Here is a 25470-nt window from a genome sequence, read left to right as displayed (position 1 = left end):
TCTAGCACTACAACACAGCCTTAATTTACGTTAATTTCTTCTGACTCGGCTTTTCTTCACTATAACTGCTCTTTCCTTCACTCCGTTTTAGTTCTCTACATCCGTCATTGTCTTTCCCAACTATTTTTAAACTCCCCCCCCCCCCCCCCCTCTGTTACGTACAATGCACTTAGCTTTTCATGCTTATTAACTTGTGCACAATGTTTTAGTAGTAATCTCTGTCTTGCTTATTACCCTGCCTTCCACCTTTAAGCTCTCAGGTTTCCAAATCTCGTTCGATACAGTCCCCAACAATCAGTCTTTCCTTCTCATCCCATATGGTAAGTCTCCCCTAACCCGTGGTTCTGGTGACTTTCCCAAAATTTACCCCTTTTTCCTCGACCTCTCCAGTCCTTTTCCTTCACCCTTCTTCATTCCCCTTCACCCTTCCTGCCTGAAGATGAAGCCACTGGCTCTGAAAGCTGGCCAGTCACAACAGTCTCTTATGTGTGTGTTCTGCCGCCACATGGTGAGTAGATTTTTTATCTATCCAATTAAATAATTTGAATATAATAGAAGGAAACATTCCATGTGGGAAAAATATATATCTAAAAACAAAGATGATGTGACTTACCAAACGAAAGTGCTGGCAGGTCGATAGACACACAAACTATCTATCGACCTGCCAGCGCTTTCGTTTGGTAAGTCACATCATCTTTGTTTTTAGATATATACAATTAAATAATTTTATCAATAATTGATTGTTTTCGCTGTCATACTAGATCGAGAAAGGATTTATTCTGTAAGCTGGCAAGTTTTCCTATTTCCTTTTGTGTGCACCTGTTGACAACTCAAAGCTTCCACTATTCATTGTGTGGTCTCCTTTACTCTAAAATTATTTATATTTAAAATAATATTTCATGGTATTTATTGGTAGTAGTTTTCTTTTTAATACCATTTCAGTGGCATTGTTACAGGAATTCGAGTCTTTGCCAAAAAATTCAGTCCCAGAAGTACAGCGCTGCAACCTGACAGGAGTTGTGTTGCAACTTCTAGCTTTGGGAATAAACTGTGTGTCATTTGATTTTATTGATAAGCCTCCTAGGGAAGTAAGTATAAATTTATACAATCGATTCTTTTCATTACCATAGAGAATATTATTTTCTGCACAGATTCTGCTAAGCCCTGAATATCTTTTTGCAGCCTCATGTATTTTGTTGAAAGGTACATCATGTTGAAGTAAAGATTCCATTCCCAATAGCAAATTTTAAACATCTTGCATATGTCGTCTATCTGACTCAGTGGCAATGCGTGTCATACTAAAAATCCACAGGACTGACATTCAATTCTCAGTTACTCCTGTTACTTTCTTTTCACTTACTGCCTGTTTCACCTCTGACAATGATTTGTATGTGTGAAAAATGCTAATTATACTTTGTTTTGGAGTCTGGTTAAATTATAGGTCAGGTCCTCCTGTGGCTATTTGGGTAAGTCAGTTCAAAAGTCAATGGGGCAAAGGTATACCATATCCAATTGGACTACATCTAGTAAAGCATTGCCGTGTTTAAAAGAAATTTCACATTGAGCTTACCTTTACTGGGGGAAGGGAGTGGGGGGTGCAGATATGTGTTTACTATCTGCCATTAATTACTGCAGCAGGCTGATTGAAATATTGTGTGTTCATCTGAGCAAATGGTCTTACGTACTTTATGTAAAATTTGAGGTCTTACTGACTTTCGATGAAGACAGTATGCTGTATAGCTATTTCGAGGTAGGTCATCAAAGATTTCAAATGTGTTTGCTCTGTCCAAGAATGGCAAAGACAAAATATGATCATCAGAGTGAAGAGCAGTTGTAATTGTATGCATGATTGGGTTCCTTCTTGCCACCCATCATGGAGAACGCACTCTGTTAACATATATAAAAGATGAAGCATCTGCATCAGCTGATTCCTAGTACAACAAGAATTTAATGTGATGAGGCGGAGATAAGGATGAAAATGTAGCAAAAAATATGTGACTATTAGAATGCAAAGAGTGGTATACTGCTATCTACTTGTACTAGTACACAGGACAGGAGGTGGCCAAATGATGATAATGGCTGATTTGAATACCACTTTAGGTGAACTGTTTTGTTACTTCATTAATTTACTTTCTATGTAGAGAATGTGAAGTGAAGGCACCACAGCTAACAACAAAATTGAAAACAATATATGATTTCATTACCGCAAAATCTCATCCAGAGGCCTTAGACTTCAGCTATCATCTGCATCCTGCAAGAAATGAATCCCATAAAGTAAACAATAAATCATCAGATTTGTGTCACTTACTTCAAGGCAGCTAGATTTTGGGAAAAACTCCCTGCACCAGTTTTGGATTGGCAAGATAAATTTCAAAGAAGCTGCTGGATGAACAAAACTGCGTTTGTTATTAGTCTCAGTAAACATGGGCACTGTGTTGATTTGTGTTTATGCAGGTGCTGTATTTTGGACGTAGCCTTGCTTGTTAAATGTCACACTTTTAATGTCTTTGTCCGGTTGTAGACTAGTTTGTTAACAGACTAAATTGGCACTTTTTATTTGGTGGAATAGATTTTCAGAATATTTTAGTAACAAATAAAACATTGTTTATTCAGCAGTGGTTGCTGTGGTGTTGTTCAAATACTTGTAAACTGTGGGGCACTGCCTGCATAAAATAATCTGCATCACATGCAGTGGTGCACTACAATCATGGGGCCCCTGGGATATGTACCCAAAGTGGGCTCTCCTGCCTCCATCATGCCTGACCTCCCACTGCGAGATGACTCAGTCATTACGACATAGGATTGGAGGACTGCAGTTCAAATCCCAGTTCAGCTCACCAGATGTAGGCTTTCCTTTATTGCCCTAGATCCCTTAAGATAAATATGCAAATTGTTCCTTTAAAAGGACACACTCAATTTCCCTCCCATTTCTTACCCACTCTGAGCTTGTGCTCCATGTCTACTGACTTCATGATCAGTGGGACGTTAAACACTAATCTTATCTTTCTTACTACCCAAAGCAAATATTTGTGACATAAGAAAATGTAGTTTTTATAAAAATGTGTATTTTACTTTTATTACGAACTTTTTACTTTCAGAGTATAAATATTACAAATAATATAAAAACAGTTATATAACATCCAATATTGTATGAGAAAACAGAAATGACATATTACTTTGAAGTACATAAGGCCCTCGAACATGAGCGACATGTTGTAGCAGTCTGACACCGGGTTATGCATTCTAGCCATAGGTCTCATCATGTGTGTGGACAAATCGCAGATCGTAGCTAACAATCACTGATCATGTGGAGTTCCCATGCAATCTAACAAATCACTTATGACTTTGACACTATGGCTGCTTGGCTGCAACTCATTTGTGTAGATATTAAGAATGGTCATATAGTTTTGTTTCATTTTGCTATGCCCATGTAGAGTAAGAACTTAATGTTAGAATTTATGGTTATTCTGGCAGCAAAAACCACTCTGTAAAGTGAAGTTTTAGATGGAGATGCCACCTCTATTAAGACAGAATACAAATATAAAAACATTGACACACTTAAAATTTTGTAATGATTAGTATTTTGAAACTTGTGCTGTCGAAGTAGAAATTCATGTGAAGTTAATAGCTATAATCACAATCTGTCTGGTGATTTTGCCACATCATTAAAGTTTTCAATGTCTCAAGAGAATGAGGTAATATTAAGCACATTTTAATTTAAATCTGTTTTGTAAATAATTGTAGTTAAAGAATAAGCCTAATAGGCGAAACAAGATTTGATGAGTTTAAGAAGTATTTGCTAAATACAGACAGGAAAGATGTACACAACATTCATGATGTCAGTGAAAGATGTAATGTATTGTGTAGTATAGCTTACAATTCCCAAGAGAAGTATTTGAAAGAAATTTTAATAAATTACAGTTCCCATTTTTAACTAATTTTTTGTAAATTTTTGTCATTTTTTATTTATGGAATTAATGTATAGTTAATACACACAATTTTCGGCAGTTACATACAGCTGTGTACATCTGAACAAATGAAAAACAATGAATTTGACAAGGGTACATTTGTTTCATAACTGATTATCCACTTATTCAATCCAGTGCAAAGAGGAAAACTTCTTCACTATTATGACATGTTCGAGTCCAAAAGTCACTAACAATATGATGTATAGCCTGATGTGGAGGTCTGCAGTCACAGTAAAGATTGGGCAGCGTGTCACACTTGAGGTGTGCATTGTTGCACCTGCCATATACCATTCCGATTTGATTCAGTGCAGCATTTGTCTTGCATGATACATGAGATCCAATTGGCTGCTTAGCATCTGACAACATGTCATGCAGGCACACATCTGTTATTGTAAGTATTACTGGACAAAAACAGATCAACTGCCACTGCTGCTAAATGTTAGCAGTTTGTTTTCAACATCACACATTCACGAGGGTGACATGTGAAATACTGAATGAAATTGCTTAGTAAGTCACTCGTTTGTTGTAGGGCCAGAGAGAATAACTGGTTGCAGCTAATGACACAAGTTATCCGTTGTCCATTTGCGGGGCCTTTTAAGTATGAATTCTCATGTTAAAATAAAAACTGCTAATGAGATGATGTGGTTAGTGGCCTAAATTTATGTCATAAATGTTTTTCCTCATTTCTGTACCTAGAAAATGCTGTATTGTTTTAGAAATATCAGTTCATTGTCCTGTTTCATCTTCTATATTCAGTGATAGTTCATGCCTCATTGCGGAACTTAAACAGTGTTTTTAAATAACTTTAGCTGTGAAAAAGCACTCAGCTTTTGCTACACAAACAAATGCTGTTAGATATATCATGGCAGCTCTGTGCAGGTCAGGGTAACTTTCCACCAGAGAGTTGTATTTCACTAATAATAGCTCCAATGAGTTTTTTATACCAAATTGTGTTGATATTTGTGCTTTAAACATAGTTATCAATACCAGTTGTGCTGGGAACAGAGGACAACTTCATCAGGAAATGTCATGTCAAAGTGTTTTATTTTTAAGTTCTGCACCACAGACACTAGATATGAATAAAAGCTGTATTGGTCTGCATGCATATTTGACGTACTTTGTTCACTGAAACAGCGTATTTAGTTGTAAACGAACAGTGTCAATCATTGGATAAAAAAGCTAGATACTACGCCAACTTCTTATCTTCTTGTGACCTGTTGAAGTGCTTCTGTACTGCTTTTATTTGTTTGTTAGGGAGTTTGCATTCAATTCACCAATCTTTCACTGATATTGAAAATTTCATCAAGCAGTTTGACGTATAATCTTTTATGTTAGCTATTTCTGACAGCACGATACTTTAGAGGTCATATGCAAATCCAGTGTGCATATTTTCATGTTGCAAGACCTTAAATGCTGTGGTATTTTTTTATAGTTATGTGCTTTCAACCAAATCATGGGTAACACATTTGGAAATTTCAATTTTTATTGTAATACCTATTGCTACTTTTCATTTATTAACTATCGTACTTGTAAGAATTGTGTTTGTAAATTCATTAAGAACATATGTCTCAGTCTAACGTTACATTTTAAGTACTCACAGGACAAGATTTTAAATTTTGGCACAGTAACATGCTGTGGTTATAATATTTGGATGTGTAGCATATAGGATTCTGTGTTTTCTATTACAACTCTTCTCCATTCGACCCAAATAATTATTCTTAACATTATGTTTTCTGCAGTATATATTTTTGTTATAAACAGTGACATATTCTCTTCTTTGCATTATTATGTAAGTGAAACACCAACACACCTGGCATTTTATATTTTTTCCATTTTTGTTTTACATTTTAATTTTCCCTTGTTTTCCTCTTTCTTTCTTTTGGGCACCAGGGTTCCCCAGCACATTGCCAGAGGTAGCTATGCCCATGATCATGTGATCGTTTCTACAAGTGGAAACACATGAGAGTACAATGAAGTAACTGACCCAGTACCACCTTAGACTGGAGTAACTGATTTATGTTCTCCCCAGGTTCTGTATTATCTCTTGTCGTGCCATGAAATGAGAATATTCTCTCCACTTTCCACACTCTCCCACAGTGGTATTCCATCTCCCACTTAACCCACCCAATGTCCTTGTCCATCCCTATTTCACTCCTGCTCCCGACCCCTTATGCCATGACTCATATCACTGCAATAGACCTAGATGCAAGACCTGTCCCATACATCCTCCCACTACCACCTACTCCAGTCCTATCACTGGCACCTCCTACCCCATCAAAGGCAGGGCCATCTGTGAAAGCAGCCATGTGCTCTAACAACGTAGCTGCAACCACTGTGCCACATTCTTAGTGCCCATGACAATTAACATGCTGTCTATGCAATGAATTGCCACCACAAGACTGGTCAAGAGAGAGACAGACTGACTGTACAGTTGCTGAGCATGCTGCACTACATGATTTGCTCAACTTCCAACAACTGCTTCACAGCTTTTTCCACATGGATTCTTCTCCAACACCAGCTTTTCTGAACTGCATAGGTGGGAATTCTCCATGCAACTTATCCTTCATTCCTGTAACCTCACTGACCTCAACCTTTGCTGGTCCCTGTTCTTCACCAGCCTAGCCCCTTCCCTGTTCCCACTCCACCCCTGCACATGCCTTCTATCCCACAAATATGCCTGGATAATTCTTTCCCCTTCTCTGCTTACCTCCTCTCCCCTTTACCTCCCACCCCAAAATACAGCTTCCTGATGCTGCGCCTAGCAGCCCACCATTCTGTCCCAGCCACACACCCGAGTGCTCCCATAGGCAGCCATTGCACCTTCCCCAACTCCTACAGTGCTATCCCTCCTGTCCACCACACGCCTCTTCTGTACCCTCACTACCAACTCCATTGTAGACTGCTGCTCACCTCAGATGCAGCAGCAGCAGCCTTAGTGCCCTGAGCTGACAGTAGTCATGTGATGTGAGTTTCTACGTCTGATGAAGGACATAATACCATAGCTAAATAATCTTTAACGGTGTTTATTATTGTGTATCATCACTAATAACCACCTCTGTATGGTGTTTAATTTTTATAGGGTGGTATTTTTGTACCTCTTATTTTTTTCTATGGGGTTCACTTCAATATCAGAATATGCATTTCTAGCCTTGTGAAATTTATTAGTAGCTCACTTAACACCAGTACAAGCTGCTGGATGGCATAATCTTTATACTTATTTTTATTTTGTCTTGTCATAAATTTTAGCAACAGTTCTGATCGTTAAACTGCAATTCATTGTATTATTCTAATATCGTTATTGTTTATGTATTTTTTTCATAGTGATTAAGGTATTATTCAAAATCCCCTCCCCCCCTCCCAATAGCAATTGACAGTGTATCTTAACAATGCAAGATATTTTGACAGCATTAACAGAATTTTGCAAAAATATTCATGTCAAAAAGTACTAAATATTTTATAATACCTACTTCAGTGTTATTTTTGTTCAAAGTTGTAGGACTGTAGTACTGCTGGTTCATTATTTAATAACATATTTCACAATATCTACAATAAGCAAAAAGTATTGTAGGTGACAGTTGAAGTTTTGGTGCTGGTGCACTGTTTTGCATTAGATATTCTAGAGATAATTGTGTTATAGTGTTTCACCATTTTTAACCATGTTGTTGATTTCCCAGCTTCTACAGTAATACCTTGTTCATTATGAATTTTAGTTTATTGCAGTGTTTAAACTTTATTTAATACATCTTGATTTCAGTCCTTAATAGCAGCACTACAACAACTAAAACAGCTTAATGCCATAGAGTCTGTAGACTCACCTGCCCTCACAAAATTGGGACACCAAATGTCCCAATTTCCACTTGATCCTCGGTTTAGCAAAATACTTTTGGCTGCAAAAGATTACAATTGTGTGTAAGTATTTTTTACGAACCTTTCTTCACTGCCAACAAAAGTGAAGGTTATACTGTCTGTTTGATAATCTGTATGCTTAATTATCCTATTGTGGAGACATGGCTTTTTAAAACAGGCAGCATATACATTGCATTGCATTTTTTTTAAATATTAATTTGAGAAGGTAGATAATATAACATATACATGGAGACTGAAGTGATGAATGGAAATTTGTACCATGGCCGGGTTTTGAATCCAGGTCTCCTGCTCAGCAGGAAGATGCGCTAACCACAATGCCACCCTGGCACAGTGGCGTTGCACAGCTGCACGGACTACCCTAGTGTGCCTCCATCTTCAACCCAAATTCCCATTTGTGCCTCAGCCCACTTAGTGTTCCCCCTAAACTCAAACAGCTTTGCAAAAGCCCTCCAGCTGTATTGCAATACCACCTCAGCATCTAACGAAACAGTGCTTTTTAATCAAATGAAACTATGTGATGCCAGAGACCTTTGCAAGTCTCATACATCTGTTATGTATATATGTAGACTGAAGCGATGAACAAAAATGAGTACCGATACTGGGATTCAAACCCATGTCTCCTACTCACTAGGCAGATGCACTAACCACTATGCCACCCTGCGTAGGGGAATACAAAGTTGGCTGAGGTGTGAATGGGTATTTGGACTGAGGGGGGAGGCATGCTAGTGTAGTCCGTGCGGTTGTGCAAAGCTACTATGGCAGGGTGGCATAGTGGTTAGCGCATCTACCTGGTGAACAGTAGAGCCATGTTCGAATCCAGGTCTTGGTACGAATTTTTGTTCGTCCCTTTAGTCTACATCTATACATCATAGATGTTTCGGACTTGAAAAAGTCTCTGGAACCATATAGTTTCATTTTCTTATAAAGCACCTATGCCTGGATTTCAGGCAGTATCCCCTGTTTCTTTTGATGCTGAAGTGCTTTTCCAATACAGTTGCAGAGCCACTGCAAGGTACAAATTTTCATTTATCACATCAGTTTGCATGTTTGCGTCATACATGTTTGAGACTTGGAAAGATCTCAGGAACCGTATAGTTTCATTTGAGGGTAGATAATAGGTGTTTACATTATAAATCCTGTATTTCAGAATTTTTGGTCTTTCATTCATGCATAATTTGTTTGTTCACGTACCTTCCTTTAGTATTTGAAGAAAAAATGTTGTCTCTTAAGTCTTTCTAAAGACTAGATTCAGTGCTGCTATCTATCTCCTTTAGTCTGCATCTTAGTCTTTTACATATACAAAAAAAAAAAAAAATCTTTTATGGTTGCAATCGAACACATAGCTCTTCAATGTTATTGACTGTTTCTATAATTTTCTTACAATGCACAGTACATTTTGGTGTGAAGTTACCACTAATATCCTATACTTGTTCATGGAGGACAAGTCACAAAAATAGTACTACTTTCACTATTTCAGTTTAAAAATGTGATTGTAATAGTCAGTCTTCCCCTTTTTAGAGATTTTGCAAAAACTAACAAAGTGAGGTGGATGTGTTGATTGTGCCACTATTTTATGTAAATTAATAACAAACATTGTAATTACTTAGTCAGTTTTATGTTTTACTACTAATGCCAGTTTATCTTGTATGTAAATAGTAAGTGCTTGTCATGAAAACTGAATTTATCCATGTGAAATATGTATTCAACACACATAGCAGTGACTATCTCACACTTTGCTACATCTCAAAATACTTTTTTTTTTTTTCTTTCCCCCCCCCCCCCCCCCCCTCCTGTGTGACGTCACTCATAATTATTACATTCCTGGAATGTTTTATAACTGAAGAGCCATAACATTATGACCATTTACCACAAGACTGACTGCCAAATGGTTGCATTGCCAGCCTTTGATGAGGGAAGTAAAGTATATAAATGGACCAGAGAAATCATTCTAGTGATGATATGGCCTGCAAATACGAAAATCCACTGACGTGAGTGAGTTTGGGAGTGGACAGATCATTATGGTCCGGCGACTGGGAACAGGCTTCTTGGAAACAGAAAAGCTGGTTGATTGAGTAGGCAACAAAATGTTGAACATCCACACCTAATCACAGAATATAGAGGTCATAGGTTTGCCCACTCTGTACACCAGGATAGGTGGTGATCTGTGGCAGATCTGATGACAGTTTACATTGCTGGCACAGGCACAAAATGTTTCAGAGCACACCTTTCTGCCCACATTGTTGAATGTTGGGTTCTACAGCAAACAACCCCCTACTTGTTCCCATGTTTACATTGTGAGATTGGATCATGGATCAAAGAAATTGTGTCACTTCATCCATTGAGTTATGTTTCTTGTAACAATGCATCCACAGTCATGTCCAGACACACAGTCATCCATGAGAATGATTGCTTGACATATGCACCACACCAGGGACGTAGGCCTTTGTAAGCACTATTAAGTTGTTGTTGGGAATGTATTATGCTGTTGGGGATATTCACCTGGCCTTCCATGACACCTGTGGTAGCAGTCAAAGGTACCTTGTCACCTATGAACTATGCAAACGTTATTGTGGACCACCTGCATCCCTTATGCTTGATATTTATCCTGGTCATGATGGCTTTCTCCAGCAGGATTACTGTCTGAGTCACAAGCCCAGAATCGAGCTGCGGCAATTTAATGAGCATGGTAGTGAACTCAGTTGATGTCTGGGCCACCAAAGTCACCTGATCAGAACCCAGTAGAACACTTGTTTGGTGTCAGCTCCATGCCCATGAACCACCAGCATGTAATTTACACAATTGTGTGACCTGTGTGTAGACATCTGGTGCCACGTACCTCTGGAAACCTATCAAGGATTTGTTGAATCCATGTCATGCAGAATCACTGCTGTATTGTCTTCCAAAAGTGGGCCAGCATCCAATTAAGCAGTGGTCATAATGTTTTGGCTCATTACTGTACATTGTAATATCAATGTGTTTCTTAATGTCATAGATTTTCACTTGAAGTTGTTATGTAATAGCTGCCATGCAAACATATAACATCTTATTAATAAATTTGCCATTTGTTCACCAGGGAAGAAGTTATCAGTATAGTAGCTCTTCTGTCAAGCGAATCAGTTTTTGTGACACCACCAAACAAACGTGAGGAGGCCTTGTCAGCAAGGCAGAAATTTGTTTCTTCTGCTGGAGATCATATAACTTTGTTGAATGTCTTCAGAACATTTTCAAAAATTTCACAGAAAAAGGTAAACGTTTTTGTCACTTCACATATCTATACCACAGTGTCCAATCTTATAACTAATTTGTTTAAGGTAAACATTTGTCATTTTTTTGTGGTGCCTCAGTGCTTCTTATCCAAAAAATGGTTTATGCAGGCCTTTCACTATTTCATTTGTGAATAGATGTATGCTCTGTCTGTCCACAATAACTACAGTGGCAAAGTGAAATGGAAAATATCAAAAGTATAGTGTAAGTTGTGGTTGAAACATCTGGAAGTCTGCAGCTCTTGTTGTTGTATTGTGAAGGATTAAACTTACATAATTTAGCAGAGACTGGATCCTCTTTTATTCCAAATTCTAATGGAAAGGGAGTAGACTTAGTCATTTCTCTAATTTAATTATAATAGAGATATAAACCAGAGTTCTTTGAAATTGAGCAGTGTCAGAAACAAAATCTATGTGAGAGGGAAACATCACCAATGTTTGTGATGTCCATTTGCTCATCCAAGAAAAGCCAGGGAGCCAATGGCATTAAAAGCTTTCCACAAGTTCTGATACACTGAAATCTGCTTTTGTTTTCATTATTTTGTAAATAAAGTAAATGGTAACTAGAATTTTGAAGGAATAGATCTAGCATGTAGCATGCAACTTACATGCTAGTTCATTTGGGTGAGTGACTGGCTCATTCACCTGAAATTTTACAAACTATGATGCAAATGTCTTAGTTTTTTAGGTAGGACAATTATTATTGTGACACAAAAATACCAGTTTACACACAATGGGAAGTATGTTATTGCCTAAAATCTTTTTTGCAAGTATTAATTGTCTTTCTGCTATGAATCAGAATTATTGACTGTAACACATGAGTCAAGGAGAGCGCGGGGAAGGCAATGACCTCGCCATCGTATAATCACACTCTTTATCTCCAAAGGGTGGGATTATTTCTCATTTTCTGCCTTACTTGTTTTTTTCCCAAAACAACTACTTTCTCACACAAACAAATGATGATATTTCATAATAATAATAATAATAATAATAATAATGATGTATTTTTTTGGCTTTAACTTCAGAGTTACTAAAATCCTCTTTCAAGTTGTAAATGATGTGAAGCTCAGTTAAAACAGTCGTCAACAGGATCTTTTGTGACAGTTACAGCACATATCTTTTTAAACACACCAATATGACCGTAAACATATAAAAAGGCCTGCTGTCTTGAGCTCCGAGGAGTAACAGTTTTCAAACTTTACATAGGCTGTTGGCAGCCAAGTATGCAGTGTGAATTTAATTGATTTCCTGTTGTACAGGAACAAGCTAACATTAATGAGACAATAATTTTAAATCATAACTTTGTTGAAGGAGCCATGCTTTATGTAACTATTCAGCCATTGTTATCTGTAGGTTAAAAACAACAAAAGGAGTCCATCTAGCTACCTACCATATGATTCAGCTGTCTCTCCACAGAGTTACAGACAAAGAAGACACATGTTGTCCTAGCACTGATTAACTACGTCCAACCATGCCACAGTGCCCAGGCAAAACATGTGTGTGGTTTTTCCTCTCCAGGAAGGCATCATTCAAAACCTTAGCCAATACCTCAATTTTAGTAATGTGCCTGGCTATTACTGTGCTTTTATTATTATGATTTTTTTTATAAATATGACACCATCAAACAAATGTGCAGAATCTCATATTAGTACCAGTGGCTCATTTATGGTACGTGAAAGGTTTCAGTCTTCTGATTGGTTTTATGCAGCACGCCACAATTTTCTTTTCTGTGTTAGCCTCTTCATAGTAGTTACACCCAACACTATCTATGATTTATGATTCACTTTCACACTGTGGTGAGCTTCAGATGAACATTCTCAGAAATTTCTTTATCAGATTAAGTCTTTGGTTTGATAATAGTGTGATATATGTTAGTTATGAGTGCTGGTCTGCTTTTTATGTCATCCTTGGCATCCATCTTGTGTTGTTATACATACAAGGTAGAAGAATTTCTTAATTTCATTTATTGTGTGGTTCCCAGTTTTGATGATAATCTCCTTTCTAAACTTCTTCTTACTGAAAAGTTTCTGCTTATGCAGATTATTCATAATTTCATGTACTACTCATTATTTTAGCCTTTCTTTGTTTACTTCCAGTCTATATTTTATGCTCATTAGTGTGTTCATACCATTCAAAAGACTTTTATTTCTGTCATTGCTTCTTCATTTTTAAGGATAAACATTAGGGGATGAAGACTGCCTCCTTGCATTATGCCCTCTTTAATCCAAGCACTTCTCATGTGGTCTTCATTTCATATTGTTCAATCTTTGTTCATGTTTATATTGTATACTTGTTGAGTACCCAGAATTGCCCAATTATATATTTATTTCAATTCTATTAATCTTAATCTCCTCCTCCCTTTGTCCATCTCCTCTTTCCTTTGTGTCCATCTCCTCCTTCACTCAAAACCCCTGAACTACATGTCACACAATAATGTAATTTGATTGGTACATTCAGGAGCATATGTTGATACTGCCTGCTAAATGTATTTCAAGTGGAGTTAGTACAAAAGCAGCAATAAATATAAATGTCATGGTATCATGCATGATGGGATAGTTTTGTTGGCCAAATAAGCGAAAATGTAGTAACCAGTAAACTTTTTTCCTGCCATCATTTTGTTGGGATTTTCAATGAGAAAAAATTTCATAAAGGTTTGGAATTGTTGAGTAAGGTTTGTTCTCAAACAGTGGATAGTGCACATTGTAGCTACACATTACACAACATCTACATTATGAAAGAAACAGTGTGGAAGTATGGAATAAAAACATTGAAGTTTGTATAAGCACTGCATTTGTTACTTTTAATTGTATCACGTAACCCATATCAACTAAAAAAAGCATTTTCACAAATATGATAAAGATCAAAGGTTAAGGAGTAAACAGAAATTTCAGAGAGTAAATAGTTTTCCTTAATTCATGCAATATTCTTCAAATCAATAAGTATATTGTACTGCACACTTTCTGAAGTAGCCTATGTTCTTCCTCAAATTACCAAATTTCATCGCAATCACTTCAGCAGGAATAATAAATTTATTTAAATGTCATGCATCATGTGGCAGTGTATCATGCCTCTCAATGTTTTTGACATCATATATCCTGAACCATGTGTCTTAGACACAGTTGACAGCAAAGAAGTAACAAATAAATATGTCTTGCCTGATACAAAAATGAACAGTGAAAATGTAGTAAGCAATACACTTTTTTCCTTTCATCAGTATGTGGGGTCAGCCATAAAAAGTTTCTTAAAGGTTTGAAATGATGTGTAAAGTTGATTGCAAGTAACTTAATGCTCTCATTCACAAATACTGAATGAATAGAATGTGGGTATTCACTCATCATAGCCTACACTTCTTTTTCCCTCCCACCTCTTTCATAAGTTAGTGGTTCTTACCACCACAGTGATCCTTCCCAGACAGTAAGTGATACATGTACTAAGCTTGGTTGAAATCAGTCCAGTGGTTTGGAGATGTGAAACATACACTATGTGATCAAAACTATCTGGACACCCCCAAAAGCATACATTTTTTTCATATTAGGTGCATTGTCCTGCCACCTACTGCCAGGTACTCCATATCAGTGATCTCAGTAGTCATTAGACATCGTGAGAGAGCAGAATGGGGCACTCCACGAAACTCACGGACTTTGAACGTGCTCAGGTGATTGGGTGTCACTTGGGTCATACGTTTATACAACAGGTTTCCACACTCCTTAACATCCCTAGGGCCACTGTTTCTGATGTGATAGTGAAGTGGAAACATGAAGAACCACGTACAGCACAAAAGCATACAGGTCGACCTCGTCCGTTGACTGACAGAGACTGCCAACAGTTGAAGAGAGTCGTAATGTGTAATAGGCAGACATCTATCCAGACCATCACATAGGTATTCCAAACTGCATCAGGATCCAGTGCAAGTACTATGACAGTTAGGCAAGAGGTGAGAAAACTTGGATTTCATGGTTGAACGGCTGCTCATGAGCCACACATCATGCCGGTAAATGCCAATGACACCTCGCTTGGTGTAAGCAACATAAACATTGGATGAATGAACAGTGGAAAAATGTTGTGTGGAATGACAACTCACAGTACACAATGTGGCGATCCAATGGCAGGGTGTGGGTATGGCGAATGCCTGGTGAACATCATCTGTTTGCATGTGTAGTGCCAACAGTAAAATTCGGAGGCGGTGGTGTTATGGTGTGGTCATGTTTTGTATGGAGAGGACTTGCACCCCTTGTTGTTTTGCATGCCACTATTGCAGCACAGGCCTACATTGATGTTTTAAGCACCTTCTTGCTTCCCACTGTTGAAGAGCAATTTGGAAATGGCAATTGCATCTTTCAACACGATCGAGCACCTGTTCATAATGTATGGCCTGTGGTAGAGTGGTTACACGACAATAACATCCCTGTAATGGAGTGGCCTGCACAGAGTTCTGACCCGAATCCTATAGAACACCTTTGGGATGTTTTGGAATGCCGACTTAGTACCAGGCCTCACTGACCGACACCAATACCTCTCCTCAGTGCAGCACTCTGTGAAGAATGGGCTGCCATTACCCTAAAAACCTTCCAGCACTTGATCGAACGTATACCTGCGAGAGTGGAAGCTATCATGAAGGCTAAGGATGGGCCAACACCATATTGAATTCAAACATTACCAATGGAGGGTGCCACGAACTTGTAACTCATTTTCAGCCAGGTGTCACATAGTGTACATACATACATTTTTATGAAGTGTATGAATATCTCCCTCCCACCCCCCCACCCCCCCCCCCCGCCCCCCCCCGCCCCCCCCCCCACCCCCCTGCAGTCTGATTTTGAAGAAATATAGGCTGTACTTTGCCCCCTAGCTGCACTGAAGCTACCAGTGAAAACCCATAAAAATCTGTCCAGTAGTTTTGGAGATTAACATGTTCAGACAGACAGACTAGAAAGTTTTAATAAAACTTTTTTTTTACCATGGTCCAATTTTGGAGATTAAATCTTTTTCAGTGCCCCAAACTATGCTCAAGTTGCTACAAAAACCACATGAAAATATGTCTCGTATTTGGAGATTAGCACATTCGGAGGCAGACAGACACATCAGTTTTACAGATTTATTAGTAATATAGATTACCCATTTTCCCTATAGCTTATATCTACTTTCCTGAGAATTTCAAACATTTTTATGTTGTTGAAAATGTTTAGTAGTTCGACAAATCCTATGAAATTGGCTTGCCTTCATTATCAAGTGCATTGTCGGGATGAATTGGTGTATCCATTGTCTGACATGATGGTTCAGGGAAGCCCTTCAGTGGTGAGGAACTGGAGGGGCACATTAATTGTGGCATCTGTTGTGGTGGACGTCATGTTGACCACAAATGGGTAGTTAATAGTATAAGCTAACAAACCACATAGGGCCTAGAAAGGTGCCCTAAAGTCCAAATGAATGCAGTTCCAGGGACAGTGGAGGAAGGCAGGGCCATCGGGTGAAAGATTGGGGTGGTGCAGCCTGATAGTGCTGGGCGCAAGTGGAACAGCTGCGTATCATGGCTTCCACATCCTAGTTTAACTCTGGCCAGTAAGCGTGTCATTTCACTGCGCCTTTCATTTGTGACATTCTCCAGTGCCCACAATGGAGGAACTGTAAAACTGGAGGTCCTGGGGTTGTCTTGGCAACAAAACGAGGAGCTGTAAAGGAAAACCTATGCCAGGTTTGTCGCCATTCCATGTCTATGTGGAAACAGGAAATTTCCTGCTGGTGAACGGCCGGGTCTGGTCCTGCAGATAGGTGAGGTAGATTGTCTGCATTTGCATGTTGTGCTGTGGGCTTATATTTAATGGTATAAATACAGAAGCTGAGGAAAAATGCCTAATGCTGGAACCATTGCACTTTGCATTTCGAAATACTGGAGCAGGATCTGAACAGTGGTACCAGCAGTTTGTGGTCAGTAATTAAAGTGATCTTAGTCCCAAACAGGTCGACATGGAACTTCTTAACTACATATACAATCCCTAAAGCCGCTTCTCTATCTGCGAGTAGATCCTTCAAGCAGGGGTCAGTATCTTTGATGCATAGGCAATTGGTTGCTTCATATCATCATCATTCCTATGTGCCAGCACTGTACCAATGCTATATGGAGAAATATCCATGGCCAAAACCAGTGGGTGCAATGGGGAAAAGGAAGGAAGGCAGGGTGCCAAATGCAGCTTATGGTTCATGTGCATGGAAGTGCAGTCCCATACAGCCATCCACTCGTACTAAACATCTATCTTTCTCAACTGGTTTAGTGGATGGATTATATGAGTTACTTGTGGAAGGAACTTAGAATAATAATAATTATAATAATTCATTTACCCCAAAAAAAGGCTGTGCCACCTGTAACTTTTGGGAGTGGGTAGACATTTGATAGTGGTGATATTGCAATCACTGGGCTGGACCCCATCTTTGTTGAGCAAGTGCCCGAGCTACTGCTCTTGGCTCCAGGAAAAACTAGCATTTACATAAGCAGCACTTTAGCCTGGGATCACATAATGTAGCAAATAAGGTGCACAGCTTTTGTAGATATTCCCAACACCTAAAATCTTAACATTAAGTTATCGAGATAGTTAGTGCAACTGGAAATGGACATGGTTAGCTGTTCCAGATATCTCTGGAAGACTTCCAGAGTGGGAGAGATTCCAAAAGGCAAGCATTTGTATGTGTATAAGCCAAATGGAATGTTGATAACCATGATGCTTTGCAATTCCTCATCCAGTGGGATCTGCAAATATATCTTAGAGAAATATTGTCTTCTGTCATGTTTTGTGAGGAAAAGTTCTGAACATGTGATAGGGTAGATTGCGACATGTGTCTGAGCAGCCTTCGCAGAGAGAGCCATTTGGTTTCTTTACCAATATCAGGAGTGGTGCAAGTGTGAGTACCTGCTTAACAGCTATCTTGTCATGAGGCAGGAATGGATTGTGCATGGCAAAAACAGGCACTGCATCTGGACCCAAGGAGATATAACCCTGGAAACCTGTAGTGCACCCCAGGCCAGGTTCGAAAAAGAGTGAGAAAGTGGCACAAAGGTCGTCAAGTTCCTGGAAGGGAACTATATCAGAGACAAACTAACCTTGTCACTGATGGAGAATCCAAGTAATGAGAAGGCACTCAGACTGAAAATTTTGACAGCCAAGTAACTTGTCGATGACAAACAGCATTATCAGCCATATGACCACCTTGTAGACTGCAGAAATGGAATTGACCCTGGAGGTAAACTCAAGTATCACCAAAACTACCAGCATATAGAGGGCAGTGCTAATGCGGGTAAATCTAGATGAGCATACATTTGGAAGTTTAGCCAAATAAACAAAGCCCCCATGTCCACCTGGAAAAAGTCGTCTCTGTTTGCAAATGTGAGGATGATAAAGAGCTTGGTGGCAAAAGGATTGCCCAAGGAAACAGTTGCCTGAAGTTAATGCACCATTCCTTCAGAGCCACAGGAAACTGGTTTCGACTGTCCTGACAGTTTATGACAGACAGTTCAGAGTTGTCACAACAGATGCAGTGCATCCGGCAATACAAATACTCTGCATGTGTCTGAGCTATGAAGCAGTCTCTGCATGACAGAAGAAACCCATTGCCCACACCAGCAGGATGTGACCACTTGTTCACAGGTCATCAACACGTGATGAATTATGGCAACACCATTGTTTAAGTGCTTTATGAGGATTTTGTGGTTTCTGGACTGCTGCCACCTGTGATCAATCGATGAAGTGCTCATTTGCTGCAAGCAATTTTGAAAGTGCATTATTGTCAAAATATTGTCCAATGAAGCATTTATCCAGCTCAAGGGCTGATGTGTGTGCTTCTGGATCAAAAGCAAGGTGGGCCACTATGTCTCCAATTAGAGTCTGCATACGAGGTTTTGCATGCTGGGTTTGCACAAGTGAAATCGCATCTAGGAATCAGTCCTTCTAGATCAGTTCTCCCGGTTGCAATATAACTGACCAGATCGCTTGTGATTTTGACGAAATTCGCATCGTGAGGCAACCACATGGAATTGTTGCAAGTAATAATTTGAAAGCAGTGAGCACATCTTCTTGAATGTGAGTGTGATTGAATTTGAAAGGGGAGTCAATTTCTTCAATAAGAAAGGAGGAGTGACCATAGGAGAGTGTCATCAAAGACCTAAAAGGCAGTGATATACTGTTTCAGCTATTTCTCCAACTGGGCTAAAATGGTTCAAATGGCTCTAAGCACTATGGGACTTAACATCTGAGGTCATCAGTCCCCTAGACTTAAAACTACATAAACCTTACTAACCTAAGGCCCTCACACACATCCATGCCCGAGGCAGGATTCGAACCTGCGACCATAGCAGCAGTGTGGTTCTGGACTGGAGAGCCTAGAACCGCTCGGCCACAGCGGCCAGCTCTCCACCTGGGAACTGACAACTGCTTGTATGTGGGGAAACACTGTTTCTGCTGTAGATCCTTCAAAAGCTGAAGTTCCTTAGGGAGCATCTCAATTTGCTGCTGCTGTTGTTGAAACTGCTCTTACAATTGCTGCTGCAGGAGCAGTTGTTGCTGTTGGTGTTCCACAAGTTGCCAGTATAGTGACCATAATCTGACAAAGATTGTGAACAATGGAAATAACCCACACAGGCTGGCAACCAGCATGGAGTTGTGACTAGCAGATTGTCAAGTGCAGTCAGAATACAACAATGGAAACTGGACAAGTGAAGCCAGCTTGAGAACCAAACAAGTTCCCAAGTTAATCAAACAGAGTAACCAAGATTTAACAAAGCAGAAAAACGCGATGATGTGCATAGTTGCACAAGTAGCAGCTCCACCTAGCAGGCTTTGTCGAGTTCCGTACACTTTGCCGGGCCTTCAACCTCACCCGTCCAAGATATCAGAGTCCACCTCTGTCCTCAAGTTTATCTTCTTCATGTGTCTCTGGCAGGATTTCCTCTTTTGCTTCTGCTCCCCTTCTCCCAGTACTTCTGTTCAGGCTGCTTCTTCTGCTTCAGCTTAAACCTGTTCTTCAGTCTAGCCCTCATACTGAAGCTCTTGTTCCAGAATTACTTTGCTTCTTCTGGTAGTGCTTCTGACATTTCCTCCATGGATTCAGCATCCTCTGGTGACTCTTGTTGCTTCGAAATGTCTTCTAGTCGCAATTCTTCCATAGATCCTGTTCCTGCACTTCAATTTTTTTTTCTTTCCCATTGTTGTTCATCTTTGTATATTGTCTTCAGTTCCATAGAGGCATACCCCCGTCCGCCCTCCCCCCATTTTTACCTTTGCTTGCTCTCTTCCTTGCCACTGTGGCCAATTAGAAGACCCACCACTGATTGTGGCAGGATGCCACATGTGCTGATAGGTCTTGTGTATCAACTGTGGTATCAGGAAACTTCTGTGTTTTATCTTCAAGAACTTTGACTTTTCCTCCTAAGTCATCAGGTTTTGCCCACAAATTGCAATTTTGGGTGAACATTCCTTTTTTGGAGCACTTATTCTTTTTGTTGACCGTCATTGAATCCCTTTAGTTCATGCTTTGCCCTTTCTTGCACTGTTCTTGTTTCTTTCCCATAAATCCTCTTATCAAACCAGTTAATTTCTCATATTCTTACATCAGTGGCTTCTGGGCTTCCTATATTTACTATATTTTAATAACAGTTATTGGCAGATATTGTATTGGTAAAGAGTTGTTACATAACACAGTTAGGAAAAAATAAACTTTCTCAGTGTAAACTGTTGATTAAATGAGAAGGTAAAAATCTAACAACCTTAGTGCCGGACATATCATTACAATGCTACAAGAAATTGATATTAAATATGAACTGCTAACTAATATTATACTATAGTGTTGAAATCTCGTTATTTTCTTTCAAATATTAATTCATAATATTTCTGATGCAGTGCATATAATACCTTAAGACTTGGCACCTTAGTTGAGACTCACTTCTTTTACTACAGCACTAATTGCTTCTTTGTAGTTCACCATATATGAATCATGTTTGTGATCACCCATCTCATCAGTTTTACTGTTATCACATTGGATGGTTTCTCCAAAAAAGATAAAATGGATAAAACTGCTGAAATTGCTACATAGTGATTGAGAACAGTTGAGATGTTGAATGATTGGTACAGTTTCTCCATCAGCAGTGACAGTTTTAGCAGGAGTATTTTTTTCTCTCTTGTTTCATTATATGATAGCTTTAAATTGGACTATTTTTAGTCACACTTCCACTAATATTATGATGTCAGAAAAGAATAATTACTTTCAATTTCTTTTCTTAGCAATGGTGCCATGAAAATTTTCTCAATGTTCGAAATCTTCAGTATGCAAGTGATGTGTACACACAACTTCTGGAGCTTTGTAAACGATGCAAAGTTCCTCTGTCATCTTGTGGACAAGATATTGACAAGATAAGAAAATGCCTTGTTACGGGATTGTTCATGAATGTAGCTGAACTTCAAAGAGAAAGACAATACATCACTGTAAGTATTTCACTTTCTAAAATTCTGTAATTCAGTATGTTATACCTTCAGAAGACGCTTAATGTTTAAAAGCTTCACTTCAATGACCTCTATCAGACAAATGTCATTTACAGTTACTGACAGTAAATTAGTGGACATGTTGCAAATGGTACTACCAATATTGCAAACACATGCTAATTACATTTCATTCACATTCTTTTACTGTTTCCTTATAGAACTTATCCCAGCTGTTTAATACATCTAACAGCTTATTTGGTCAAATATAATCCAATGATTATGCGCCTAGTGGTTCTTGGTTCTATAGGTTATACATCTATACTTTACTCTCATTTTTAATGCTCATTCAGTGTGGGTGAAAAGTGACAGTGTATTGTATAAGGGGCATTCAAATGAAACCTGGTCAATAGTGTAAAGTAGTGGTAACAATTTTACTGACTCAAAAATGTAGTTATACACCGTACGCATACTCAAAAATAGTCGCCAAAACTGTTGGCACATTTATCCCATTGCGACACTAGCCATTCGATTCTATCCTTCTCAGATCCAGGCCTGGACCCAGTCACACACTTCGTCGTCCGTTGAGAATCGATGTCCGCAAATAGCTTGTTTTAGAGGTACAAACACATGAAAGTCACATGGTGAAAGGTCGGGACTGTACGGTGGATGTTCCAGCATTTCCCATCAAAACGGCTGCAATGTTGCCTTCACCACACTGGCCGTGTGTGGGTGGGCACTATCATGCAGGAGGATAACGCCATTGGACAACATGCATCAGCATTTCGACTTGATGGCTCGTCTAAGATTCTGTAAAGTGGCTTGATAACACTGGGCATTGATGGTGGTTCTCCGTTCCAGGAACTCAACAAGCAGTGAGCCCTTGTGATCAAAAAAGGAGGACATCATGACCTTACCAGAACTGGTGTGCATGGCCTTGATTTCTTTGGAGGTGGTGAAGTTGCACATTTCCACTGCTTGCTCTGAAGCTCACTTTCTGGTTGAAAATGGTGACACCATGTTTCATCACCTGTGACAGTACGTGACAGAAAGCCGTATTCCTCCTCATGATAATGTTGCAGATGACTCAAAGACAACACCATTCGAGTATTGCACTGTTCATTGGTCAGTTGGTGGGGAACGCACTTCGCACAGATATTTCCAAACTTAAAGTGTTGATGCATTATGGTGTGGGCGGTGCCCACTCTAATACCCAGTAACTGATGGATCTCGTCCACAGTGATTATGCTGTTGTCCAAGTCTAAAGCATTCACTTCTGCAACCATTTCCGGTGTGATGACATGATGAGCCTGTCCAGTGACTCGCGCTCTTCAAGGAATCATTTGCGCCATTCCACAACACTTGAACGACTCAGACTGTACTCACTGTACATAGCCTTCATCTGTCAATACATTTCATGCCTCCAGCTCCCTCCACTGCCAAAAATCGAATCACTCTTTGTTGTTCCTGCTTACTCGCCTACATGTTTGGTAATGGACTATTAACTTGTGTGACCATCTTCTCTTCAGCGTGAAACCACACTGGTACTATGCAACATCAAACAGTGCACACACATCAGTCTCTCTACAAATAGATGGCACCACCATATCCGCAGTTACATGGTGCCACCATACGTCTAAGGCAACGGTAGACGCACTGATCAGGTTTCATTTGACAGAACCTCATACTTCGTGAATTGAGCAATCCCCTGTATATCCCAGACTACAATAACGACGCAGTGACTTTTAAGGTGGTAATAGCACGTGTATGTATGTTACCTACTTGATTACTTTTTTTCTAATCTTAAGCTATCTGTATGTTCATCAGTCTGTATAGTAGATTTTTAATCCCTGTGCATGAACATGAAAAAGTACTTTTAATTCTATCAATTTCATTGTGTGTTTCTCACTTACATTAATCCAGGCCATTTACTTGATATGATGAGTGTATAATTTCACTCAGTTGACACTGTACATTACTTTATTTTTGCTTGCTGCTGAAAAATATGAAATATTTTGTGGAAATGAAATAACATGTTAAGGAATTGTTAAGAAAAAAGTCAAAATGCATAAACCCTCTATTGTAAAAAAATGTGGGACCTAGTGCACTAATGAGGCGGAAAAAAATAAAAATTTACAAAGATTATCATCAAAACTATTCCATGCAAGATACTCTCAATTTTTTAAATTTATTTATCTCACAAGTTCCCAGTTATGGGCACAGATTTCTGATTTTACATTTCATTCTTGGTGACAGGTGATATTGTGATCAGATTTTTTATAACTGTAAACTACGAAGATTACGAAGGGAGCAACAGCATTAGCACTTTGTCTGTGTGTGTGTGTGTGTGTGTGTGTGTGTTTGTTTGTGTGTTTGTTTGTTTGTTTCAGTTCTGAATTTTTATTGGTTTTCGTACACATTTTTGAGAAATATATGTTTAATAATTGATTCTTTTATAGGTGGACACAAGGCAAGCTGTCACAATACACCCATCATCAGTATTGTTTGGATCATATCCTCCATTTGTGTTGTTCACTGAAGTAGTGCAAACAGGACGCTGCTATCTGAGACAGATTTCAACAATAGAACCAGAGTGGTTATTAGAGATTGTTCCTAATTATATTCGTAACCATAAACTCTCATTTTCATCTGTTTCATAGCAGTTGTAGGAGAATGTGTATATGAAAGACACGAATGTACAAATGATGTAGGAAAGTCTTTGTGTGCATTCAGCAAGTAACAATTGCCAGTTTAAGAGGCTGGATGATCTCATTTTTCTCATAGCAACTTTTCTGTGAACATGAGATTGTTTGTGAAATTCTTGTAATGGAAAACAGGTAGATGACATGCTATAATGCATAATGTGTGGTTTTGTATCCACATTTTTACAGAGGGTGTGTAACTGACAAAACCGGTTTCATAATTGTCACCAAAAATCACCATAAAGTACAGTTATATTCTTTCTATTTTATACTGAATGTATATAAGTTTCTGAAATATATTTATTTTATTGAACAATTATATTTTTTTAATGTAACTTCTTCTCTATCTCTATTTTTAAAAATAAATTGTACAAACAACTACTTGAATAAAAATGTGTTGTCTTTATTATCGAACCATGCTTATGACAATATGCACCATTTCTCTGTGTGTGGGCAATACAAACACAATGAAGATAGCCACTTATGATATAGTAGAGATTTTAAGTAGTAAATGGACATGAGGTCAAGAACTAGAACATAGTATCTCAGCTTGCCTTTTTGCTTTAACAGACACAACTACATCGTCCTACCCCAGTGGCCCAGTCATGATAAATGATATTGAGTGGAGAAGGTAAGATAAGCAAAGGAGGAGAGACACAAATGAAATGACAATAAGTGAAAATAATAATAATTATAATACAACACCGAAGAGTGTGCCCTGGTACTCGCATGTTGCACACAGTAATACGGGAACAGAGCTAGTGAAGAGACCAAAGTGAAGTGATGGGGTGGTGTACAAAGGAGTAACTCAGAGAAACATAAAAATCATGTGCTTATACAATGAAGAGCCAAAGAAACTGGTACACCTGCCTAACATCGTGTAGCATCTAGACATATCTGGAGTCCCTTATCACTCTCAACTGCACACACCCCACACCATTACTGAGCCTCCACCAGCTTGCAGAGCCCCTGGTGATGTGCAGGGTCCATGGATTCATGAGCCTGTCTTCATACCCGTACACGTCCATCTGCTCGATACAATTTGAAACGAGACTCCTCCGACTAGGCAATAAGTTTCTAGTCACCAATAGTTCAATGTCAGTGATGACGGGTGCTGGTGAGGCATAAAGCTTTGTGTTGTGCAGTCATCAAGGGTATATGAGTGGGTCTTCAGCTCCGAAAGCGCATATCAATGATGTTTTGTTGAATG

At 38.9% G+C, this 25470-nt stretch overlaps 1 protein-coding gene across 2 annotated transcripts in view; it reads left to right on the top strand.

Annotated features, from left to right (window-relative positions):
- LOC126236893 (ATP-dependent RNA helicase DHX33) overlaps positions 1–24576 on the top strand; it is a 140958-nt gene extending 116382 nt beyond the window's left edge. For both annotated transcript variants that reach the window (XM_049946532.1, XM_049946533.1), the window contains 5 exons: positions 957–1088; positions 7723–7877; positions 10909–11080; positions 21364–21564; positions 24018–24576. In XM_049946532.1, coding sequence (XP_049802489.1) covers positions 957–1088; positions 7723–7877; positions 10909–11080; positions 21364–21564; positions 24018–24218 — 861 coding nt within the window. In that variant the 3' untranslated portion in view covers positions 24219–24576. The remainder of the gene's footprint in view (positions 1–956; positions 1089–7722; positions 7878–10908; positions 11081–21363; positions 21565–24017) is intronic.
- Positions 24577–25470: the final 894 nt, after the last annotated feature.

This window comes from Schistocerca nitens, chromosome 2 (assembly GCF_023898315.1).
Source record: "Schistocerca nitens isolate TAMUIC-IGC-003100 chromosome 2, iqSchNite1.1, whole genome shotgun sequence".
Taxonomy (NCBI): domain Eukaryota; kingdom Metazoa; phylum Arthropoda; class Insecta; order Orthoptera; family Acrididae; genus Schistocerca; species Schistocerca nitens.
Note: the sequence above shows the minus strand (reverse complement) of the source record. Positions and strands in the feature narration are given on the sequence as shown.